At 32.0% G+C, this 26,490-nt stretch overlaps 2 protein-coding genes across 3 annotated transcripts; one reads left to right on the top strand and one right to left on the bottom strand.

Annotated features, from left to right (window-relative positions):
* Positions 1-10,444: 10,444 nt before the first annotated feature.
* LOC133194267 (galactose-3-O-sulfotransferase 2-like) lies at positions 10,445-11,509 on the top strand. The gene has a single exon (XM_061330258.1). The coding sequence runs from the start codon at positions 10,445-10,447 to the stop codon at positions 11,507-11,509; it is 1,065 nt and encodes a 354-aa protein (XP_061186242.1).
* Positions 11,510-11,559: 50 nt separating this feature from the next.
* On the bottom strand, positions 11,560-25,762 carry LOC133194818 (uncharacterized). 2 transcript variants are annotated; one of them, XM_061330724.1, is made up of 4 exons: positions 25,722-25,762; positions 24,677-24,816; positions 16,735-16,883; positions 11,560-11,941 (listed from the first exon to the last, which is right to left on the bottom strand). In XM_061330724.1, exons 2-4 carry the CDS (start codon positions 24,772-24,774, stop codon positions 11,709-11,711), a joined length of 480 nt encoding a protein of 159 aa, XP_061186708.1. In that variant the 5' UTR covers positions 24,775-24,816; positions 25,722-25,762; the 3' UTR covers positions 11,560-11,708. The 2 variants fall into 2 exon arrangements, with proteins under 2 accessions (XP_061186708.1, XP_061186706.1); XM_061330722.1 differs by lacking the exon at positions 25,722-25,762 and having other exon boundaries at positions 24,677-24,882.
* Positions 25,763-26,490: the final 728 nt, after the last annotated feature.

The following is a 26,490-nucleotide window of genomic DNA, read 5'->3' as shown; positions in this document are numbered from 1 at the left end:
AATATGGTTTGTTATTCACCAGAAAAATATCAATATTGCCCGAGGCGAAGCCGAGGTCAATATGTGGTGAATATGGTTTGTTATTCACCAGAAAAATATCAATATTGACCGAGGCGAAGCCGAGGTCAATATTGATATTTCTCTGGTGAATAACAAACCATATTCACCACAGAAAGAGTCCATAATTGTTTTACTATATAGTCAGGATTTGAATGAATAAGACATTGAAGCCTGCATGACTATACCGTTTTCATTAACGAACCTCTGTCGTAGAAAAATAAAAAAAAATGTCCGGATTACAACTTGTAACTTCCGTGTTTTCCTTTTGCTGTGTGTAAGACATCGAAATGTTTGGAAAATAATCCTGCGACACAGGGGCTTGCTCCCAGCGTGTAATGATAATTAACGTTATTTATTAAAAAAAAAATAATCATATACGGTAATACTAAAACAGTATTTTATTTTAGTACTACCGTATATGATCTTTTTTTTTTAATTAATAAATTATTACACGCCGGGAGCAAGCCCCTGTGCCTGCGATAGACTAGCCTAACATTTTTCCTGCTCAGATACACAACTGGACATCTATTCACAAAAAAAAAAAACTATGACTTGAACTTACGACAATCCTAAGATTTAAGTTACGAGCTATTCATGAATCGACACAATGTCGTAAGTGAAAAACGATCGTAAGATTTTCTCTTCCCTAGTTACCGATAACTGCTCATGCGCAGATGAAGCAATTAATGCGGGAAACCCGATGACGCAATCTTGAACGCAAACGAATTAACTACGCGAAGTCGCCAATATACCATGATTACGGGTTGTCTCAGTTCCGATTCATAATTATATATTATTATATTTTATGCCATATTGTTTGTTAACAATAAGAAAATTTTGAAAATCAACATTAACGTTTTTGATAAATTCACTGCAGCAAGACTGATATTATAGTAGGAAATAAAAATAAATGTTAACGTTTTTGTTCACTGCAGCAAAGGTGATTTATAAGTTGTAGGTAAACAACAATAGCTGCAAAGTTAGACACTTCTATTCAGTTATATCTTGGAAATCATTCATATGATCACTGCTCAAATATATTTACATTGATTAATGATTCAAACTATAGCAGCGTCTCTTATACCGCATAACATGGAACATTAAAAACTCAACATGCTCAATATTCAAAACTTAATAACAACAAATTATGTATTTAACTTAGAATTATAAAAATATTCTTCAAGGAAAATATAAAAAAAGTAAAATTGTTTTTCCTTTGAAAAAAAATATGAAGTTTGAGAGGATGTAGTAACGTTCTTGTGTGTGTTTGTATGTGTATGTGTTTGGGGGGGGGGGGGAGGGTGGTTAGCGTCATACTGAGAAATCAAGTCTGGAATACGTACACTTAAAACACAATCAACAATCAAATCGCAGGTTTTTTTTAAAAACAAAATGCTTTTAATAATATGATCAGAGGTGTGAAGTCATGGTTTTTTTTTTAGAGAAAAAGAACATGTTAAACATTAATAAAAGGCCAAGTTTGGCTAGAAAATGTTCAATATTTATTCAAAGGCCCCTTTTCTAGAACTAGCAATTAGAAAATTTTTAATAAATTCGAGATTTGTTTCTATTGATAAACTCGATCTGAAATGTAATCAATAGTCGCAATCAGACAATAATTAAGAAAAATTTTATATCTATTCAAATAGCAGAAATTTTAGCGAGGATTCAATTTGGGCATATTTCGCGAGGTTGTTGAGATCGTTAACATTAAATATCGCTAACAGTTCATTACATATTGGAGGTTACTCTTTTCTTTCTATGTATTTCACAATCGCTAAAATTACCTCTCATATCGACTTTTTAGGAAAAATCACTAAATTTGCATCTCGCTACAGATTCCATTCATATAGTCTAATGCATGATGAAATTTTGTCCGATTTATAGTGATTGAAAATGGGTCGCTCTTAAAAATGGTCTGTTTCTAAGACTTACATGTAGTAGAGCCCCATTAAGTATGTCTTGGACAATAATTTACATTTCAAAGTCTTCTTTTATTTCACTTCCGCAGGGAATTCTGTATGGATTTCAGTATTTCAAATGAGATTCAAGAAATTTACAGATTTTGTATGGATATATATATAAATGTAGAATACTTGAATCTGACGATCTGAGGTACCCGGGGAAACCGGCGTCAAACTTTATTGTATCCACAAGGGACGGATAATTTTGATAGGCACAGAGGGCGATTGAAAAAATAATTAAGATGTATTCAAAGTCAGTTGAGCACCAGAAATTAATGAAGGCATCATAAAATAAAAAGTTGAATAAAACAAAAATGAAAATAAAAATCTAATGTATATTGTTCAAATTTGCTGAGAAACGAAAGAAAATACATGTGATTAAAATTAATGTAATTCGAATAAAAAAAAAAATTTTGGTTCAATTTGAAACAAAATTGAAGTAATTTTACAAACGATATTGACTGTATAAAGTTTGTATGGACAAAGTTTATTCTATTGAAAAATTTCTTTTTAAGTAAATACAATAAAATATGAATATCATACCCCTTTTTTACACTGAAATTCATGAAAATTGGCCCCAGGACAGGTTGCAATGATGCGTAGTACCCCCCCCCTTTTTTTTTTTTAAAGAATTGTCGTTTTCATTGAAGGCCAGCGATTAACCCCTACTTTTATAAAATTTAGTTTTGGCAAATTACTTTCTTAACTTTAATTTTCAAAAAATTATTTTGTTGAAAAGAGAATATAATTCCCCCCCCCCCCCCTTAATTTTTTTTTTTTTTTTTTTTTTTTTTTTTTTTTTTTAATAAATTTTTATTCATGTCAATTTTTTGCAGGCATTTTGTTTTCTTTTTCTTTTCTTTCTTTCTTTCTTTCTTTATTTTTTGCATTGTCAATATATCTTTACGGGGGTGACACTCCCATTTGACTTCCTCTCTTGGTAAACGGTACCTTTTCTCCGTCGTTCAGTGATTCAAACAGATCTGTACCGACCAAAATTGTTTTTTCCTGCTCCGTTTTGATTATTTTTTTTTTGAAAAGATAATGTGGTGGCCATTTTTATTAACAATAATTAAGCCTCCATTTTTCTTGTAATTATAACAAACAGTTCTTTTGAGTGGTTCAGCTGTACCAGGCCACTAAAAATTTAAAAATAGCTTTTTCAAATTGTTTCAAATAATATCAGGTAAAACACAGACAGATCCTACATACCATAATTTAGAACACGCTAGAACCTTTACAACAATGGATTTTTTCTACAAAACACAAATATCTTTGTTTCCATAAATTTAAAGTTTTGATAAATTTCGTAAGAACAGGTTGCCAAATACACTAGACAAAATTGCTAACGCACCACTTATTATTCTTATTTGTGAATTGATCATTTTCCTGATTGGTACTAGTGTATAAAATATGCCATCTTTTCCAAAACAGTTGGATTGACAAATGTCTTGGTGACATGTCAAGACCCTTAAAGGACCTTCTTGTCCGAAAACCAATGTCCCGATGTGCACTGCGCACCGTTTTTGCCAAGATATGAAGTTGGTGATTACTGATGGTGGTCCGTGACGTTGCTACGAGAGCAGTCTCCCACTTAAAAATCAAATGATATACCCTGATTGACTACCATATCGCTTAGTAGTCATCCAGTGCCTTGGTGTCCCTACCAAATTTACCCAACTTCCGGTTGCCCCAATTTTGTGGAACAATCTTGAAATTATTGTGTGGTGCTCACTTAATGCCGTCGATATCTTTTGTAAACATTTTTATGATCGTTAATTCATTTTCAACAATTTTTCACCAGAGAAATTCATAATCATTTAATTCTTTTAATTTTTCACAAATTTCTTCAAAGGAACCCCTGCAGACACCATACTGGCTGCCTTAGCACGCTCTTCTAGAGTCAAACGCCGAATACGGTGTAACTTTTTTTCTGAGTTTTTAATTAGTACAAACATAAAGAACACAACCACAAAGAAAAAATTAGAAATTTATTCCACCAAAAAAGTATGGATATGATTTTAATTTTTTCTATGAAGTGGTTACGCTTCAGTAAACATTGTTGTTATTTATCAGTTAAAGCATTTAAATGTCTCATTTTTTATTAAAGTAAAATAATTATACATCAAAAACATCATAAACAAGTTTTGAAAAGAAAAATGTTAATTTATTTAGGTGGTGCGTTAGCAATTTTGTCTAGTGTATCATCTGAAGTAAGATTATTCCCAAATTTAACCCCCAAAAAGTTTACAATTTTCATCCCAAGATATGCCGAAAGGATGATCTGATCTATTTTTCCATTTACCAAGCCAAATACCTTTTATCTTTTGTAGATTAAGTTTTGCACCCGAGGCGCGCCCATACAGCGAGCACCAATACAGTACTCGCTCTATGAACGCGTCACAGGTACGAATACCCAGACTATCATCTGCGTAAAAAGATGTGGTACTGTACTTGTACATGGAATTAAACATCCCCCACCATCCACCCTTCAAAGACGTCTCCTTTATAGAATTCATTCTTGTGATTGATTGTATTTTGTGAAATTTGCATAATGTAACGTTCGATAACTCAAATTATGTCCCTTTGATCAACGTATACATAACGATCATTGTTTTCTGTTTTATTTTATGCAAATATTAAGTCAATGTTAAACAATAGCAAGCGTGTATACTATATAAGACTTTAGAGTCGTTCATAGAGTAGCAAGTGTTAACCTCAGAGTGACTAACTGTAAACTCTCTTGTTAGTGTGAATTTATCTCACTAAACATGCGCTACTAAATAGCACTTTATAGGGCATTTAAATTCTCCCCAATTCTAATCATTGATTTGACATGTTCCACGAACAACTGAATACACTTGACATGTACCCATACCTGGTCATTCAACAGAAAATCAATTCGCCATATAAAGTCTTTTTGACATTTTGATTGGTTGCTATTCGGGTTTTATAAAGAGGACCATCATATTAAGATACATAGGCAATAATAATTCCATTCAATCTGTTTTTGTTCAAAACAATTTTTAAAAATGTGATGTAGAAAAGGTGATAATCTTAACTTTATTGTCAATTAGATCATGTAAAACAAAAATTGACTAAGTTTATCTTAGTTAGCTACGTTATCGTACCTTGCAATGCGGTGCATTGCATTGCAGCACAGGAAAAACAACCAGTATTAATTATATAACTTACTTGTAAAAGTTCAAAATAAAATTTAACTTATCATAAAATTCGAGAATTCATTCCATTTTGATGTTTTCATTCCCCAAATTAGTCGTTAAAAATCAGCAATATGCAGCTTCATTTTGAAGTCTTTTGACATTATCATTGATTATTAATTCTGATTCGTATAATGCATGTTTAGCAGATAATCATTTCAGAGGATATGTACAACAAATGTTCTATAAATTTCGTTTTGTAAATCATGTAAAACTTTTTTATAAATCACAAATTTGAAAGTAGTGGGAATTTGAACCATGTTTTCAATCAAAAATAGACCAAGTTTATTTTGATTAGCCAACTTGCCAGGCGTTGTATTGTATTGCATTTTCACTGGAACACTTTGCCGTAAAGTACAGTAAACAAGCAGTAGTTTTCTTTTTTTGAATAAAATATTCACTCAAATACATAACTGCAAATTATGTAAATGTTATAACAAATAGAAACACAACAATATTACTTTGTAACAAAGTATGAAAAAAGTTAAAAATCTGATAAAAGCATTGCATATTTTGTACTCATGTAATGACCTATATAAAACAGACAATGTATTGATAGCTCTGCAGACGTAGAAATAGTATGAATGGACATAAACCGGTTTTTACTACAAGCAAGTACACAGAATGAATGACAAAAGAAAAGAATTTACACATTGACATGAAAGTCAAGCTGACCGTTATCTACAGAACAGAAAAGGTGAGTAGAAGTCCAGAATTTATAAAATTTTGTTTCATCAAATCTATGAAAGTCACATTGAATTCTTTGAATTAACCTGCTGATACACATTAAGATCATTTTATTTGAGTTTATTTTTTCTTTTCAAACTTAACAGTACATCTAACTTGCCAAATAACAAGGCACATTAAAGAAATTAAATATAGACACAGAGATTCATCTTCCTTGCTAAATATGGTAAACGGAAAAGTATGAAAACGTATATGTGACTTATTAAATTGTAAAAATTGATCATGAGAAATTATATTTAACCAGTTTTTGACTAGACGGACTAAAGGTTTAATAAAGCTACATTCATAAAATAAATGACATATAGTTTCATTATGAGTTTGACATAAAGCACATTTGTTATTTTTATAAAAACCAATATGATGCATGTAATAAGATGAGGTAATATATCGTGGATAATTCTATACATAATATCTCGAACATTTTTGTCTATGAAATGATTATGCAAACGATGAAAAACTTGTTTGAAATCTATGCTTGGAAAAATGCTAACAACTCTTGGTGTAGTAATAATTTCTTCTAACAGAATAGTATACAGTTGTTTTGTAGTCAAGCTACTAAAGGAATCTTTATATTTATTGTTCTCTATATTTACAAAAACCTTGAGATCTTTTATACATTCTTGATAAAAAATAGGAATAAATTCTGAATGTGGCCTGATATTATTGGCAAACGAAGGCTCAAAATATCTGAGACTTAAACCGACCCAATACACAGATCAAAAAGAGTATTTTGAAGAATCCTTATATATATAATATTTTGTAAGTGTTTCAATGTCAAAGATTTTAATCTAATATGAATATTAACAATATCTAAGCCTCCATTTTTCTTGTAATTATAACAAACAGTTCTTTTGAGTGGTTCAGCTGTACCAGGCCACTAAAAATTTAAAAATAGCTTTTTCAAATTGTTTCAAATAATAATCAGGTAAAACACAGGCAGATCCTACATACCATAATTTAGAACACGCTAGAACCTTTACAACAATGGATTTTTTCTACAAAACACAAATATCTTTGTTTCCATAAATTTAAAGTTTTAATAAATTTCGTAAGAACAGGTTGCCAAATGTCATCTGAAGTAAGATTATTCCCAAATTTAACCCCCAAAAAGTTTACAATTTTCATCCCAAGATATGCCGAAAGGATGATCTGATCTATTTTTCCATTTACCAAGCCAAATACCTTTTATCTTTTGTAGATTAAGTTTTGCACCCGAGGCGCGCCCATACAGCGAGCACCAATACAGTACTCGCTCTATGAACGCGTCACAGGTACGAATACCCAGACTATCATCTGCGTAAAAAGATGTGGTACTGTACTTGTACATGGAATTAAACATCCCCCACCATCCACCCTTCAAAGACGTCTCCTTTATAGAATTCATTCTTGTGATTGATTGTATTTTGTGAAATTTGCATAATATAACGTTCGATAACTCAAATTATGTCCCTTTGATCAACGTATACATAACGATCATTGTTTTCTGTTTTATTTTATGCAAATATTAAGTCAATGTTAAACAATAGCAAGCGTGTATACTATATAAGACTTTAGAGTCGTTCATAGAGTAGCAAGTGTTAACCTCAGAGTGACTAACTGTAAACTCTCTTGTTAGTGTGAATTTATCTCACTAAACATGCGCTACTAAATAGCACTTTATAGGGCATTTAAATTCTCCCCAATTCTAATCATTGATTTGACATGTTCCACGAACAACTGAATACACTTGACATGTACCCATACCTGGTCATTCAACAAAAAATCAATTCGCCATAAAGTCTTTTTGACATTTTGATTGATTGCTATTCGGGTTTTATAAAGAGGACCATCATATTAAGATACATAGGCAATAATAATACCATTCAATCTGTTTTTGTTCAAAACAATTTTTAAAAATGTGATGTAGAAAAGGTGATAATCTTAACTTTATTGTCAATTAGATCATGTAAAACAAAAATTGACTAAGTTTATCTTAGTTAGCTACGTTATCGTATTAATAGTATTTATAGACTTACGTCAACTAAAGACTAGACGTAAACTAACGACTGTTTTTGACGTAACGTCAAACGTACAATTTTTTGTGAATAACCAAAAATCTTAAGAAAAAAGCTTACGACAATCTTACGACTACGACTGATCGTAAGATATTTTGTGAATAGATGTCCACAGTGGCCCTTTTCACAAAAAATCTTACGACTACGATAAAAATTTGAAACCTGTATAATATTTTGTTTGATAAAGATATTCACCTTTTTCCTAAAATATTATTTGCAGTTGTAATCTAATGTAATAGAAATGTAAGATTTTTGTGACCTGCTACAGCTTAGATATTTGTTAGAGAATAGGAAAATTTATGTCTTAGTCATAAGACTTTTTGTGAAAAGGGCCACCGGCTCCGGCCGTTGTAACCATATTGTTTTCAATGTTGGGGTATTGATTGTGACGTCACAATGCCGCTGCACGTGCACTGTCCCTCCGGTGAATACAGCTTCAAATCCAGTGAATATGTAGTGTTATGAACCGTTTGCGTTTGTATAGATTATATAGGGGCTATTTATAGACTATATAATAAAATATATTATTATCAAATGTTATAACGTTACTTTTCGGTACTAATTTTCAGTTTATCCGCATATTTTATTAACCCTTAAGAGCTTCTTTTTAATAAATTTTACTGTCATTTTGATATAAATTGCCTTGTTTTAACTTTAAGTATTTAAATTATTTAAACTCTGTGAAAATGTTATTTCTAAATTGATTCCTTTTTGCGTAAATTTTATGTTATTATCAGATTCAAAATAAGTGTCGAAGAGAAGCGTCATAACGACGTCAGTATACGTTCTTGCCGTGCGAGACGAGACCTAACGTAGAATATATTTTGTAATGTTAATATAAGATATAACTGAATTTAATTTTAGGCCAAAATACAAAATACATAGAAGTATAAGTATATAAAGTTTTGTTGATTATTTAAGATTTTAAAGCAGTTGTGACAGTTAGATTATCCCTCTTGTATATACATGTACCTGTACTGATGGAATGCACATATCATTCTATTTACACTGTATATAAACTTACAAAAGTTCATCTGGTTACACTAACCTTGGGTATGTTTATCTGTGTAAATAAGACCTGATATAACAGAGTACTGAACGATCGGAAGATGAACCTCAGATCATTTTATCACCTCTCTATTCAATAAAGTTTATTTTGTCACTAACATCCATAACCTTTGTGTCTCCGTGTCAGTTTTGGAATTATAGTCAGCTACTTTTAAGACATATTATACAGTTTGAAAGCTTTTAAGCATCAACACTATATCATTGATGTCCAAAGTTACTGATTTACCGAATGAAGAATCATACTCTGAGTATTAAACCGTGAATAATACATTATAATTTGTTATCTCACTTCATTTTAAACTTGATACTGTACAGAAGAAGTACTAGTGTTCAAGTCAAAGCTGATATACATGCAGATTATATAGGGTTATTGAACTTATATTGGTGAATATTGGCACGAGTTGGCATTTCAAATGCACGAGTTTGCGAGTGTATTTGTACAGCCAACGAGTGCCAATATTCACCAATATAAGTTCAATAACTCCTTTAATATATAGCTAAAACATCTCCCATTGATTTATATTAATTATTTCAACTAAATAACTCCAATTAATAAGAATTTTCAGTATCAGTATTTAAATTAACGTCTGTCCTGTAAGTGTTCAATATCGCATCATTCCAATGATCCTTATAAGCGTTATGATATGCTTATTGAGGTTTTATAGAGGCTAATACGTACTAAGTTATTAATTAATAATCTCAATTTTGCGTGAAAATAAACACATCTTACATAGCTGCCACTACCTATCATAAATTTGCCTTTGAAAGGTTGACCAGACGATATTTTTGTTTATTATCTTTTCTTCTTGAATGACAGTACGACATTACTGGCCATATAAACATCTATATTTGATAACCTTTTCATAGGGAAGATAAAAATTGATATTAATAACTTATCCCTTAGTACACTAATTTCACCTGTCTACCCTTTTAACACCTGTCAGGACAAACATGGCTTTGAATTAAACAAACTATGCACGGGAAAATTCGTTTCAGGTAAGTAATATAGTAATATAGTAATAAAGTAATATAGTAACATCATATTTATATTTTTATAATGTCAATTTAGATTAATTAATACACTTCAATTAAAATGGAATTAAATGTATCACTTCATTTCAACTTATTTATACCATATTATCCCTCGGTGTAAAAATAAAAAAAAAAAAGATTTTACTTCGAATACTTTCATTTTTAAATACTTAAATTATTTATAATGATTATAAATGAATGAAGTTATGAAAGACTTATATTTTGCATGCCCAAATCCCTTTCTTCTTAAGTATATTTAATTTTATGACTTTTTCCTTACAGACGATTTGTGATTGCTATGGTTTTAATTCTCATATTTGTATCATACCAGCGGATAAACTATAACTTTTTAATTAGATCCTTTCGTGAAAGAGAACAATTTAAAGCAATAGTATTTTTGAAAACACACAAGACTGGAGGTTCCACAATGGTAAACATTCTTCAGCGTTTTGAAGAACGTCATAACTTAAGCATTGCTTTGCCAAAGAAAAACTTTGGCGAGCTTCGATACAATTATTTTGGTGACGTGGGTGAAACATTATCACGTGATCATATCTTTGATCCGCATGGAAACACTGCATTCAATATTCTTTGCAATCACGTGATATACAATCGAACTGCTTTTCGGAAAATTTTCAGACGAAAAACATTTTATTTCACAATTCTTCGCGAGCCACTTTCAAATTTTTTATCAGCAATAAATTACTATGGTTTAACGGACGGTTACATAAGGAAAATGTTGAAGGAAAACACTTCGAAACCTATTACAAACTTTTTCAAGAATCCTCGTCGTTATGAGCCACATAATGTGTATCTTTCATTCACTAACAATCGCCAGCTAATAGATTTGGGATTTTCTCCAAAGGAAAACCCACGAGATCCTATATCTATCAAAAAATTTATCAAAGCTATAAATAATGATTTTCACTTTGTGATGATTATGGAATATTTCGACGAATCATTGATTTTAATTAAGAGAATGTTGGGATGGACATTCAAAGACATCTTATACATAAGACAAAATAAAGGACGCGAAATATTAGTCACAAATATCACAGAAGAAGAAAAACAAAAGATATACCAGTGGAACAGAGGAGATTTAATGTTGTATTCACACTTTTTGGAAAAGCTGGAAAATATAATCAAAGCAGAAGGACAAAGTTTACAGGAAGAAGTGTCGACCTTTAAAGATATTCTACGAAAGGTGTGGGATTTTTGTGAGCAAGACGATCAAGTGATACCATTGACAATAAGAAAGACGCCTTGGGATTCTGGATTTGTGCTTACATATCATGAATGTACTTTTCTTCGTCTAAATGAACTTCAGTACCTCGAGAGACTATATAATGCTGTAATCAAATAAAAAGCCATCATTATGCGCTCCTCTTCTTCTACAAATAAGGAAGATCTACAGAATCTCGTATGATTTAATGTTAGAAAATTTTCAGGACAATTATCAAGATATGAATTCCATTCCAATAGACCTATGTGTTTGATGCAAAATTCTTATGAACACTTCACACCTATATTTATATAAATTAAGAAATAAAAGGTTCATTACGCTATAATATCCCCATTCTCTTCAAACCAATTATTGTGTCACTTTCCAGCACTTTCCCTTGAGATATAAAAGGGTTATTGTCTACGAACACTTTGGTCTCTGAACATCCTTGAAGCGGAAAAGAGTTTAATTGCTCACAAGGTATTTTTAGTGTGTCTAATGTAGGTTTGTCATCGTCTGCTGATGTCGTCTCGTCGTCTGCATGAGTTGGTAAACTTAAACCGGTGACAGCATCTGAAACAAGCATGGAATAGTAGATACGTACATTTTGGCTGCATTATCTTTAAGATAGAATAAAGCAGTATAATACACATTCTATTGAAATTACCATTGATAATTAATGAATTAGGACGCAGAAAAATAGCGAATTCAGACGGGAAACGGAGAAGGGTCCTGTTTCAAAGATGTAACCAAAGCATATAAGTTGCATGTAACAGGGCTGTACACAGAAAAATAACTATAAGGGGATATTAACAATGTTTTACAGCTAGATGTGGGATTTACTTCACGAGTGGGACAGGATTTTTTGATATTTTCACGAGTGTGAAGAACGAGTGAAAATATCAAAAATACTTTCTCACGAGTTTCGCTGTCTTTTCGTAATATAGTGTCACTACTGCTCATTAAATCATAATAATGGATTTTATATCATTGGTCTTTAATTTACAACTTTGCAATGCGTTGTCTTTGTTACTAGTTGCTTGATCGCGTTTTTCCCTAGTTTTCAAGGCAAACAGAAAATACATGTAAGTTTTGAATAGATCTGCCATTTTCAAGTCCAATTAATGGGGGAGATGTTATTTAAAGAGCCAGATATACCTAAAATTCACAAAGACAATCATTAATGCAGAGAAGCAAAAACTGGATCTTGATGACTTGTTTGTTTTTTTTAATCTGGAGGTAATATAAATTATGAGTTGTAAACAAAGTTTCTTAAATTGACGTAGAGTGACAGAACTACAAAAGAAAACTTTCTATTATTATTTTTTTAGCTCACCTGAGTCGAAGGCTCAAGTGAGCTTTTTTGATCAAAGAGTGTCCGGCGTCCGTCTGTCGTCTGTAAACTTTTAACATTTTCGACTTCTTCTCAAGAACCACTGAGCCAATTTCAACCAAACTTGCCACAAATCATCCTTGGGTGAAGGTAAAACATGGAAAAAATGGAAAACATTAAGGGTAAGAGCAAAATAAAAGTATAAAAGTTATAAACACCAGTGGCAAGTATCCTAGGGAATTGATGTTAAGCTCTTTGTTAGTAAATCTGAAGAAGATTGAGATAACTGGTTCTTATCTATCAATGGGAACCTAGGGGAAAACAGAGTGTAAGTAGTACCTTACCCAGTCCCCATCTCTTGACAAGAGAACATTTAGGTACTGTGTGATATGCCCTCAGACAGAGCTGTCTTAATAATCGTTCCAATCATTAACTCAGACAGAGTAAAAGGAAAATCTATATATATCCCTTGTAAGAACCTGAACATACCATTCATTACATAGTAGGAAATATCTTTGAAATCTTCTTCTCAAGAACAACTAAGCCATTATTAGTCATATTTATACAGAAGCAACCTTAGGTGTTGTAGAATCAATTTTTTTTTTCAAATTATGACCCCCAGGGGTTGGGGGCACAACAGAGAGTCAAAGTTTTGCATAAGAATATATAGGACTCATCTTGAAAAATCTTTTGCTCAAGAACAGCAAGGCCATGCATATGATTAGTCATATTATTATAGAGGCATCCTCAGATAGTGCAGATTCAAATTTGTTCAATTGTACGGTGGGTAGGGTGGGACCACAAAGAGCAATCAGAGTTCTACATAGGAATACATATTAGGTAAATTTTTTTTTTTTTTTTTTATAAATTCTTCTGTTTAAAAACACCAAAGCCATGATTAGTAATATTGATATAGAAGCATCCTGAAGAAGTGTAAATTTAACCCCCCCCCCCTTTTAAAACTTCTCAATACTGAACTGATTTCTGCTTCTTCATAGCCAGTGTACTCAGGTGAGCGATGTGGCCCATGGGCCTCTTGTTTCATTTCTAAGATTATTTTGTATTTACCATAATTCCTTTAAATGTTTCACTTTTAAATCATATAAAACCCTTTTATTCATTTTTTTTTTTTGAAAATCAGCAACTCACTATTAGTATCACATTCATCCTACAAATCACGGCCAACAAAACTAATTTGTGTTAAAAATTCTAATTAAAGTAAAATCAGTGTATGTATAAAATAAAGCAAAATGCTGGGGCTTCAAACATTACAGGGAAAAAATTAAGAAACACACTATCCTGAGCAAAAGAGACAAGTCAGAAAACAGCCTCGGTATTTCGGAAGGCTTCTTTCTTTTCTCATTAACCATGAATCATTCGGGCCATCTTCAAAATAACTTTTGCTTACCCTCACCCGACTCAGAATGGTCGGTAGGTAGGTTGGAATTTTCTTCCCCAGAAATTTTAAACATCAATACTAAACTTTCCAAATGAAATTGTTCATGGGATAAGAAAATTTTGGAATGAATAAATAATTTCGTTTCCTGGAGTTTAAAAAAGTCTTAAGTCGGGGGCAGTTTTTAGTCATTCGGTCTGGAGAGGCCAAACAAACAACTTTTTAAAGATGGTATTGGTGTGAGTTAATTCCTTCTCTTATTGTAATTTGAAAAAAAAAGTTTTTGTCTTTTGAAAGATAATCAAAATATTGAAGAAAAGTAATGCAAAGGTATCAGGAATATCATTTGAAGATCCTACTTTACAATTGAGAAAATATTCACCTTTCAGATATATAAGCTAGTGTACAGAGGAACTTGAAGTGCAGAGAAACTAACAACACGTATATATCCATTACAAGTGATTTATAATTCCAGTAGAAACTGTCGTATGAAATAAAATGCCTAGACGAAAGTCTACCGTAAATAAGTGCATGATTTCGAAAAAGACTATTTTTCTTCATTGCTTTAGAAATGAGTTGAATTGAAAAGCTTTCAAAAATAAAGATTTTTTTTTAGATGTAAATATCTTATTGATGACAACAAAAACAACTTCATACAGAAAGACAACAGACACGGCATATCTATTATACATGCCTATTACACATTCAATGCACAAAAGTATGGGTAATGAATTCAGAAATATTTTTGTTGCAAAATCTTTAAGTTAATGTTTCCATGATTGATTACAGTAAAGACACCATGTGGGGAATTTTAGATGTTCTGTTGTTCATGTTACTACAAAACTACCATAATTAGCTTCGTTTATTGAGTACAATATATGTTAAACTTTGTTTGTTTGTTTGTTTAAAGTTCCTTCACTTATGTTGAGACGGCACCTCTTGCCAGCACCTACTGCGACACGGGACCTGGGTTTATACGGTCTCATTCGAAGGACCACGTCCAGCACTGGGATTCGAAACCCCAATGTAAGGATCACCTCCTTACTTCTCGACTCAAGAGCGAGTACAATATATATTGTAGAACCATTTCACATTTTACTGTTTAGTGTATCATGCACTTGAATGTTTATATTTCTAATTATAATCATGAAATATATGATTGTACAGTGAAAACCTGTCTAAACCGACATGCATTGTAAGACAAATTTTGTGTCGGAATAGAAAGGGCGTCGGATTGCACAATGTAAAAACATGGACAATAGAAAAATGAAAATGAAAATAAAGGTCGGCATTCACAATGAAACTGATTGCACAGGTGTCAGATTAGAAAGTTTTCACTGTTTATGTTTATTTCTAAAGCCATAATGGAAAGAGACAATTAAAAATTTACAAAATTTTAATTTTATTACGAAGTTAATATTACAAAAAAAGGAGACTATTCTTGAAAAATTTTTCTTACAGTACAGCTGTTTGACACTAAACAAACTAACATGAAAAAAAGCATCCTTAATAAAATCCTTTCCATGTATGTTCTTTTTCATCTGGGTAAGAACATTATCACTGGAACATTGACTAATCATTCTCCCAAGATTGAAAAAATGTAAAGGGATAAAAATGAAAATCCGTAAATCACCAGCCTTTATTATCCCAATATCATTTATTCATCTCGTTCAAATTGCATACCATACTTCCTCTATTGGAAGCTTTCTCCGAGAGTAATTCTTATTTTGATATTATTCGCATAAAGACGCTGGAAATTATTTTCAATGGCCACCATTAGATTCTATGCTAACGGGGATCCTAAACAATGACCTTCATTTATTTTCTCTTCTGATAATGGATGGTTGTCTCTTCTCCATTTTGTCAGATACCAAATTAGAGATAAATGGCACAATTTCAACTGTTTCTAACACAAGCGTGCAAGACATATAAATGAAGATATTGTTCGAGAGTTCTGAAAATTCTCACGAGAATTCATTCGTCAGCAGTGGTATTTAAATTACTCCAATTTGCTTGCTTTAATATGAACATTAGGGAAAAAAGACGCTTAAAACTTTTTTTTTTTTTTTTTTTTTTTATCTTTTTACTATCTCCTTAATTGTAAGGTTGGTATTTGATCTCTTTAACTTTTGTGTAGGCAAAAAAGTTATAAAAAAAAATTAGGCAAATATTATTTTTATCTGAAATTTTGCATCAGTTGTAGATACTAAAATTTGAAAATAGTTCTTTATCTTTATATATTCTAATTTGTAATTCCCGCTACAAAAAATGGGATAATTTGTATTTAAATTAATATCTTAATAAAGAAGGATGACTGATGTATAGAAACAAAATGCTGTTGAATATGTTTATTGTTTATGGGAATGGCCGTTTTACTATTTAAGAATGCTAAACTATTTTCCTCATTCAACGCCTTATACCTTATACATGTAGATACTGATTCAAATTTAATGAGCAATGAGATGCATTTGACTATTGAAAACTATTTTTCTTCCATTTTTTTTAACAATAACAACAATCAACCTAAATAAAATCAAATTGTACACGTAATGTGAGGGAAAATTGAAATCTACGATCGAAAGTTTTTTTTTAATTTCTTAAAATAATTCATTTCTCATTCAGCCAATCTTGACTTACCATCTTCAAAGTAGGTTATTTTTATCTCTGTCCTTGGCTGCCCTCTAGTATTGTAACATCCAGAAGCCCTTGTGATGCAATAAATAACTAACGTCACACCCATGACGCAGAAGAAGACACCGACCGCTAATCCGACAACATCGATCTCACTGGAATAGAAAAAATATAACTCTTCAATTATTTCCTATTTTCATTTTTTACAATTACTTTTCTGATCAAGATTTGGCTATAAAACGCATGGTTTACCGCTTTCTTTCGGTCTTTTGTGACCTATTATGGCCGTTTTGTAAAGCGTAATTTACTCTGCAAAGAAAGGTCGTCAACCTATTTTTGAATAATCAAAATTTTTATCTTGTAACACAAGCACTTGTTTTTGTAATAGTTTTTTAGCCCACAGTATAATGATAAGAAAATATATAACAGAAACAAGTGCCTGTGCCTCGTACAGATTATTTTTAGGTCCAGGCACCATGCCCATCCCGAGATTTTTTCTCACTAGTACCTTTCCTAATCTAACATATTTATACACTGCGCCATTGTGCTTAATAAACTACAGTGGTTTTCTAACTTGCCTTTAGACTGAACATCTATTTTAGTACATATGATTTTTTTTATCTGGAGAGAATAAAAAATTACTATAGAAGATTTATAGTTCTAAACAGATGAAGACCAAAACGTGTGCCTCTGATATTCTTATTAGAGTTTGAAAATAATTGTAAAACTTCTCTGAAGATCATAATCCATGCTCGTATATATCATGCATTGAATTCTTAGTTAGTTCTTATCTAAATTTTACATACGAGGAGAATCAAGGAAATGCCATTCTATTTTTAATTTCTCAAATTCCATGTACATGTATATACATATTATTATATTTTCAATAGTGAAATATTGTAATTTATTTACCAAATAAAAGTGATATTCTGACACAGTGTGAAAGGATATCAAAATAGTATTCACACAGTGTGAGAATATCAGAAGTGCGGCAAAACTTACGAATTTCCTTCCCTTCACGAAGAGTGTTTTTGAAAAGAATCTCCGACCTGTTGTAAGATAGAGTTAATGAGCAATCCTGACAGAGACTATACTGCCAAAGATTTTCCAAATATGTCGTTAAAAAGCCATGTCTACAACGTCTCAACCGCTCAACTATGACGTCATAGCCTTTAACACTATGTTATACCCCTGTCACACCGGGACTGCGTCCTCACGGCGATCGCACGGCGTCCATAAAAAATGCAAAACGCCGAGGTGAGCGCAGTAGAGTCTCCTACAGCGCCGTGACAACGCGGCGAGATCTCCACTGAACGCGGTAGGGTCGCGTAGGGTCTCCTAGAACGCCAGGGGACGGCGCGCACTTTGGGCATGCACAAAGTACGCGCCGTGTGATCGCCGTCTGATAAGAACGCAGTAGAAACGTAGTATGATCGCCGTAGCAGCGCAGTGAGATCTCCAACAACGCAATGGGAGCTCCGTACGCACGCCGTGAAGACGCACATGATCGCAGCATGAACGCAGTGATAGTAGACTGCCCCTCCAGGGAGACCTCGCGGAGTCCTTGGAGATCTCACGGCGTTTCTATCGCGCTTTTACGGCGCTTCTAATGAGATTAATTGTCTTGTGATTTTTTTGACTGCGATTACACAGCGACAACAAGGAGTTGTCACTGCGATCATTGCGCTCCCTTGGCGTTTCTACCGCGTACGTTGGCGATCACAATGCGCTTTCACGGCGTTGTTAGAGCGTTGTCAGCCAGCTCACAAAACAAGAGCAATCGCGTCATATTTGATCAGCAATAATTCTAACGTATTTGTTGCACTCCGCAGGTATGTTAAGGCAGTACCCAGATCATATTTCGGCGAATTTAGACTTTTTTCGTAAAATGTAACATTGATAAATCGGAAAAACCATAGATAAAACATTTACTATTATTATCCATTGTATAGACGTCATTGAGTCTTAGGCTAAAAGAAGCACTCCACTACGACGTCATCACGTGACGCCTATAAATAGAAAAAAAGTGAAAAGTTCAACACTACCCCGGAGATAATTCATTTCTTTTAGTGAAAATAATTATGTAAAAACATCACTGGGCCATGAAAAGTGCTGCTAGAATCCTACTCTCGTGATACAGAAAAAAATATTCCAAAGTTTCGCATGAAACCTTACCAAAATTTTTACATTTTATACATACGATCAAGGAATTTTTATCAATTCATGTTAACCACACGATTCTAGCAGCACTTTCCAAGTACTATAGAATACAATCTTTCGATACAAACAAAAATTATATTTCAAAGTATGCGGCGTAGTGTTGAACTTTTGCATCTTTGTTGTTATGGAACGACAGAGGAACGGCTGATCGGGATTTCAAAGCACTGACTATGTTCATTATAAGAAAACATGATAAGAATATATCAGCGTACCTGATTCTTAATCTTTAATTCCTTATGAATCATACATAACATTCATGGTATATGCCTTAAAACTCCCATTTCATATACATGTATTTGTTTACATGAATTCTCATTTCACTCGGCAAATATTTGATCAATATTTATGACGTCATGGGTTTGGTATTTAACCCCCGTGCTAAATAATTAGCTATTTATACCACCCAAAAACGACAAGATTTAGTTTATGTTATGTTTTGAATGATTCCATTCTTTTCTTGGACCTGAAATTAAACTTTAAAGATAGATATTAAGAAATCATTATTTCTATAGTTCACGTCATACAGCTTACTATGACGTCATATTGTGAAGGGAAGTAGGATATCTCTGGGTGTAGCCTTAACGAGGTTCGCTCCTGAGCTTTTGAGCAGATTGTTATCTTAACCTATATTTCAAAAATTCTGCATAATGTTTTAATTCTTACAATAAATTTGGATTCTACAATGCCAATTTAACTATATTCAGTTAAAAGTCCATGATTAAATTCCATACCAAAAGCATTAAGTGAGGAACTATATTTTGTGGCGGAAGGTTTTTTAGAAGAAAATGATCATTTTTTCTCTTTCGAAGAATTAAAAGTATGTTAAGTTTGGATTCCTATTTTTACATGTAGTCTGCACACATAGTTCTTTTGTGCAGTGGACTGTTTTATACTGGTCCTAAATTATCTATAAAAAAACTGTCATGAATTCTATCATTATATTTGATAAATATAGCAAATATATTGTGGAAATGAAGAAAAAAATAGCCCTAATTTAAGCTTAAAATTAGCACTATTTTAGTAATATCTAAAAATTAACATCACAGACCCCCACTTTTAATTTTCTTTTCTGAATATATACGATACTTTTAATCATTCTTCTTAAATTCAGTAAAATGTCATTACTTTCAAATGATTTTTTTTGCTTGTTGAATTTTAATAACAGAAAAATGAAAATGTTTGAGTGCAAAAAGGTCAAATAATTGAACATGCGGAGTAATTCAAAAATTTCTTCGTTGTTACAAATTTTAATGTGTCTATTTAAGATGAAATAAGACTGTGTTTGCTCACCATAATTTATTTGAACAAAAAATATTGAAGGAAAAACTTTAAAAATTGATTTATGTGTAAGATGTATTTACAGTGCAAAAAGGTCAAACTAAATGTTCTGTAGCGCCAAAAGAAGCGCATTGACCCCCATTTTTTGTTTTGATTTTTAATAAAGCTATGTGTATAAATTCTAAAAATATACTTGATAAAAAATTCTCATTACTTTTGATGGCAGGATCCAACCTCCTTAAGGTCAAGATCTAGTAAATGATTTTAGACTGCCTTTTGATGCTAGATCCATTATGACGTCATAATCAAATTAAACTTTCTTTTTCCCGTACTTTACAGCTGTGAAAGAATTATGTAGAAAATAAAGTACTTTTCTGGAACTCAATTTGAAATCATGTGAAAGGCATAGGCGCTTGGGTCAAGGATAATGTATATTTTCTATATAATGTATTGTCGAGGAAATTCGAACTATATTCGTAACATTTTTTTAAGCGCACAGTGGTTATTTTTAGTTTTTTGTAAATCTTTCTGCTTGATATACACTAGAATATCACAGAAATTTGATATTATGCACGTTTTAAGAATGACATATTCCTACTGTATACTAAGTATACAGTAAGAATATGTCATTCTTAAAACGTGCATAATATCAAATTTCTGTGATATTCTAGTGTATATCAAGCAGAAAGATTTACAAAAAAAACAAAAAATAACCACTGTGCGCTTAAAAAAATGTTACGAATATAGTTCGAATTTCCTCGACAATACATTATATAGAAAATATACATTATCCTTGACCCAAGCGCCTATGGTGAAAAGTAATCCCGAAACCTATATTCAATTTAATATTATTTTAAAGAAGAGGCTATGAACATACTAAATATCGTTTTCTGAGAGACTGTAGGCAATCTGGAATCATTTAATTTGTCTGATATGGAAAAAACTCCCATATTCATGACTGATTTTCTTAATTTTTCATTGAAAATGAAAGTTTAAGATATGATTTTTCGTCTTGTTTACCTACAAATTATGCCCCGAAACACCTTATCTGACCAAGCTATATACTTATAAAGCTTCATTTAGGGAATTTATTTCTCAAATTTGAGAAATCTGTAGGCTCGTTTTATTTACTAGATCTTGACCTTAACATACCCGCGTCCTGGCCAGGAGCATGGGATTAGAATTGGGAAGTAAAAATTACACCAGAACCTGTTGTGTTGTTCAATGGAGTTGCGATAGAATTACTTAAAATCTATAACAACTTTTCAGTGTGTTTATTTTTTACATTCGTAATAATATCAAAGAAAAAAAAACACATCTAAATTGATATAATTGAAAAAAGAAGAGTTTTAATTATAAAACTAACAGTAATTTAGTACTAAATTATTCAAATATATCATTTTTGAAGTCTTTTCGTTATGTGACTCGAATCTTTGAATAATTTACTTTGTACATGCTGTTGGACACGTCTGATTGAATTTTTGTGATATAACATGTAGGGAGAGGGCGAATTAAGTTTTTAGAACTTGTGCCCAATCCCATTGTATATATTTATTGCAATAAAATATGTTCAAATCAAATCAATCTTTGAAAAAAATGTGTTACACTCCTTATGAATATATATCCATAGTGAAGAACGCATCGTGGACGTATTGTGAACGCAGCAAGCGCAGTGAGAACGCCGTGAACGCTAGGTGACAACTCCTAACACGCCGTAAAAGATCCGCGGAAGCGCAGTCAATCGCGAAGAGATCTCCGTTGGGAACGCAGTAGCAAGCCGCGAGAACGCCGTAGAAACGCGTGGGTCACCGTAGGGACGCAGTGACATCTTCACATTATAAAAATTTTACTGAAATTTGTGCTATTTCCCTGCGATTCCATTGCGATTTTAACATTTTTACAACGCCGTAATGACTCCGTGTGGACGCAGCTTGGTGTGACAGGGCCCTTACGATAAGACAGAGGCAAAGGGAAAATCTAAGAAAATGTAAGAAACAGAAAATTCAATGTTTTGTAGATGAATATGGAATTTATTTCACTCGTGAGACAGGATTTTGATATTTTCACTCGTGCTTCGCACTCATGAAAATATCATAATCATTTAATAAATAATATATATCTTGTAATATTTCTTTATCATTTTTTGCACTGAAGAATTGAAATACATATTGCAATTCAATAATAATTACTTAATTAATTAAATAAGTAATGACTTAATTTCCTATATACGTCAATTGTTAGTTAGTTTTATATATTCTTATTTCAATTAAGATAAAAATCCCCTACTGAATATGCCAGTCCTAGCAATATATTCCAGTATCAAGTGGGATCTTCCTCAGTATAAAGATAATCAGTTCTTCATTAACTGAATTCTAAGGCTGCTGATGCAACAATTTGCAGATCTGTGTCCTTCAGAATTTATCTCTTGAAAGTCAAATGATTCGATTAAATATAAAAATCTCAATAAGGTAAAACTGATAAAATCGTATTTCAACATTTCCTGTGTAAATGGTCAAATGCATTAATTGTTTGGACAAAAAGAAAACCTGAAAGTTTTAGGACTACAAAAAGTCAAAATTATAAAGTTTCGCTTCAATTTATACAAATGCAATATTATGAATCTAAAAATAATTTTTCCATTGACTACTGTTGAACAAGGCGATGTTCATGTATATGTATATGACTTTCTTCTCTATGCAGGTTATTTTTCAAAAGATTTTGATATGACATGCAAGATAAGTGTATGAAAAAAGCAATTTAATGTATATGTAGCCGTGAGTACTTCTACAGGGAATAAGTAGTTGCGTTTTGCAAGTAGAGGGTAACTTGTTGGCACAGTGTGCTCTTTCAAAAATCATGCTACTCCATAATTGCTCATATTTTAACATAATTATTCTGCATTGTGATATGAAAGAGGTACATGCTGATATATTTATCTTGTTTGTAAACACGTTGAAATTCTGAAGGGGAAACAAACATAATTATGAAAATTTGTTGTTAAGATAGGGAATATTCATAAGTTGCCTGAGCTTGTTTTAAAACTTGCCGCTTCGCCACTAATGCGAAATAGCACACGTGGTTCAGTGACGGTTATAATCTCATACACATCAAAAAATCTATTCCTTTAATAAACATTGAGTTAAAAATGATTACATATCAAATTTTCTTTTTCAGACATTATAAAAAAATTGTACTGTATATCTAGATCTGTGCAGTGTCTCTAGATAAAAAAAAATCTCCCATATCAAAAATGTTATAAAGTGAATAAATCAGTACACGGTATACCTTAAAATACCATACAATAAAAAAATGCATAAAAAATCAAGGGAATGTTTTTACAATTAAAATATTTCATATCTAACTGCTGCATGTACATGTACAACACATTTGTCTAGTGTTTTAAACCCTTGTAACATGCCCTAAATGTATAATCGATACAAGCCGCCCTTCCCTTTTGCTTAGTTGAAAAAAACAAAACAAACAAACAAAAGCAGCAGCATGCACAATTTTTTTTTTTGTCAGTACAGGGGATACTATGAGACAAAGACAATGTACTATTATATTACAATTGAGTTCATTCTGGTTTGTACAAGATATTTTCTCGTTAATGCGTCAGTATCATAATCATATTTTTCCTTCAGAAACACCTGAGCCTTCCATTCTCATTTGAAAACTAATGTCGAAACTCATGTCAATCCTTTATAGCGCTGTTCTACGTGTATTGAAGCTTAATAGAAGAAAAAAGAGATCATTTCCTACAAACAAATGCACTCTAAGTACATGAAGTCTTTTCATTGGTGAAGGGCGGTCATTTCGTATTACTTGACATAAAAGATAGGATGTCCACAAAATTGAGGCTGATTGTCAGCAACGATAAAGATCAGAGGAAATAAACTTCCGGACTTTTATAGACTGTCGTCACACATAGACGTATTTCATTAACACCGAAGGTTCCTCTATTACAGTCTAACCATTAAGTCTGATCTATGGAATTCTGGCAATTCAGCTTTTAAAGTGCATATTTAAGGAGAAGATTTTTTTTTATTATGACTGACAAACTGCATAACTTGCTGTTTACCTACGTTACCAATATAAACATACTTGTCCAATGCTCGACCGCTCTAAGCTGCATGTACGACAATAAGAAATATGTTTACACTGTAAACAAACATAAATTAGCGCTCTCAAAATTTAGCGCAATGGTTCCTCTTCATCAATCAGATTAGCGCGCTGTATTTTTAAACAATATGTATGAGCTGTAATCATGTACCAATTTTTATAGCGGTGAAGAATTTGCGCGAAATAATAGTATTCAGCGATAGACTTCTGAACACACCAAGAAATTCCGGCTTACAATCTCTCTCTCTCTCTCTCTCTTTCACTCTCTCATGTTTCTATACATTTGAAACATTGACTAAATCACGACTAACAATTCAATATTAGTACTCACTTTTTCTTTGGTATGGAGAATGACTTGTAAAACAAATAAGGCGTTGTAGACTGCTCAGACAAAAATTCCTCATCTAGGTCTGATGTCGTGAAATTCATCTGTTCTCAATACACAACCAGATCACCATCTTCTACCAAAAACTAAGGTGTCTTATAACGTCAACTGTGTTATTGATCAAGCAGGACAATAATAGCATTCGTTAAAACGTTTGTACGACGACCAAAGTGTGTAGCAACATTGAGGTGACTCCCAGCAGCGTGGGGTACCCATCTGTTCAATATTTACCAAGTTTATAATGCAGTTTGTGAAAAGGCATTAATGTGTTTATACTGTTTGAACAAATTACGTAAGTCTAGGGATCGGGATTAGTTTAACAATATTTTCCAGAGTGTTTCTACCTCTATAAAATTTATATTCAGGAAGTAAAAATCCTTTGAGAAACGACTGTGTGTATATGAACGGAAAGTATATTAAAAAGATCAGAAATAATTATTATTAAAATATGAATTTTACTTCCATAAATCAATAAATTGAATAATTTGTTCATGATAAGAAATGATTTTGAATTCTTCCAAAGTTAATTTTTTTTAAAAAATCTTTTATTATGACAGAAATGTATCTGAGTGTATAATAATTATCATTCTTTTTTTTTAAATGGCTATCTTATTCAACAACTCGATATGGCGCCTTGCATGTATCTTTGGTATGCAGTATGTTTAAAAAGAGATTATTATGTATAATGAAAACGAAAGCAACTGCAGTAAATAATATCCTAAAGACTTGTATAAAAACTATGAAAATTTTAAATCGACATTTTGGGAGAAGACAGTTTTTTTTTGTTTTTTTTTTCCCTGAAAGCATCCTCCTACTAGTGAGTCTAAATATTTAACAAAGTAATTATAACAAATGAATTATACAATTCATCTAATGAAGAAATTAACATTGATACAAAACATACTAAAAAGGTATTTTAAATTCAATGAGAATTTCAATTTTTATATTTGATCTATAAAAATAAATGAATATTAGACCACTTGTAACTCACCTCTTTTCCGTGGATTTCAATGAAAAAGTCGCAATCCAGACATTTAGCTCAAGTTTTATGGAAGTCATAAAAATCACTTTAGCTGAGAGCTTTTTATTGATTTCTTCGCCTGTATTTTAGAGGTCTTCAATACATATAAATTTCTCTGTCGCTTCCCTCGGAAACAGTCGCCGATAACTTCGTGCTATATTTTCACTTTAAAAGCAGCAAAAATTTTATATGCGTGCAAAAATTCAATCGAAAGAAATACTCTGTCATTCTTTCATTCAATAAAATTTCAGAAAGTATAAAAATTATATTCCCCCAGGATCACTTCGTTTAAATGAATAATCAATTTTATTTCTGTATTAAGAGCATAAGGTGTAATTTTGGGATCAAACAATTGTATAGAACTTTCTTAAATAATAATTCGTAATAATCAACAAGTATGCAGGAAAAAACCAACTTTTTAAATGGTCATTGCTAAAAAATTATTGAATGCTGATATGATGCCACCAACTGAGTACGATTATACAACCCATGTAGGTACACAAAAGTTACACCTATATATTAAACCTTGTTCTTTTTTCTTCATATTTCTGATTAAAGGTCATTCCTCCAAGGAAAGGTAATGGACGTAATACTTCAAAACTGATAATCATAGCATTTTCTCCAACAATTAAGCGCTCTGGATCCTTAATCATAAATAAAAAGAAAATCATCTTGAATCTAGCGCTACTTTTCAATGAAATGCTACATAAGATTGTTCGAATTTTGGATGGACATCGAT

This window comes from Saccostrea echinata, unplaced genomic scaffold (assembly GCF_033153115.1).
Source record: "Saccostrea echinata isolate AGI-Se365-2 ecotype Australia unplaced genomic scaffold, CSIRO_AGI_Sech_v1 ptg000029l, whole genome shotgun sequence".
NCBI classification, from domain to species: domain Eukaryota; kingdom Metazoa; phylum Mollusca; class Bivalvia; order Ostreida; family Ostreidae; genus Saccostrea; species Saccostrea echinata.
This window is presented reverse-complemented; position numbering and strand designations above follow the sequence as displayed.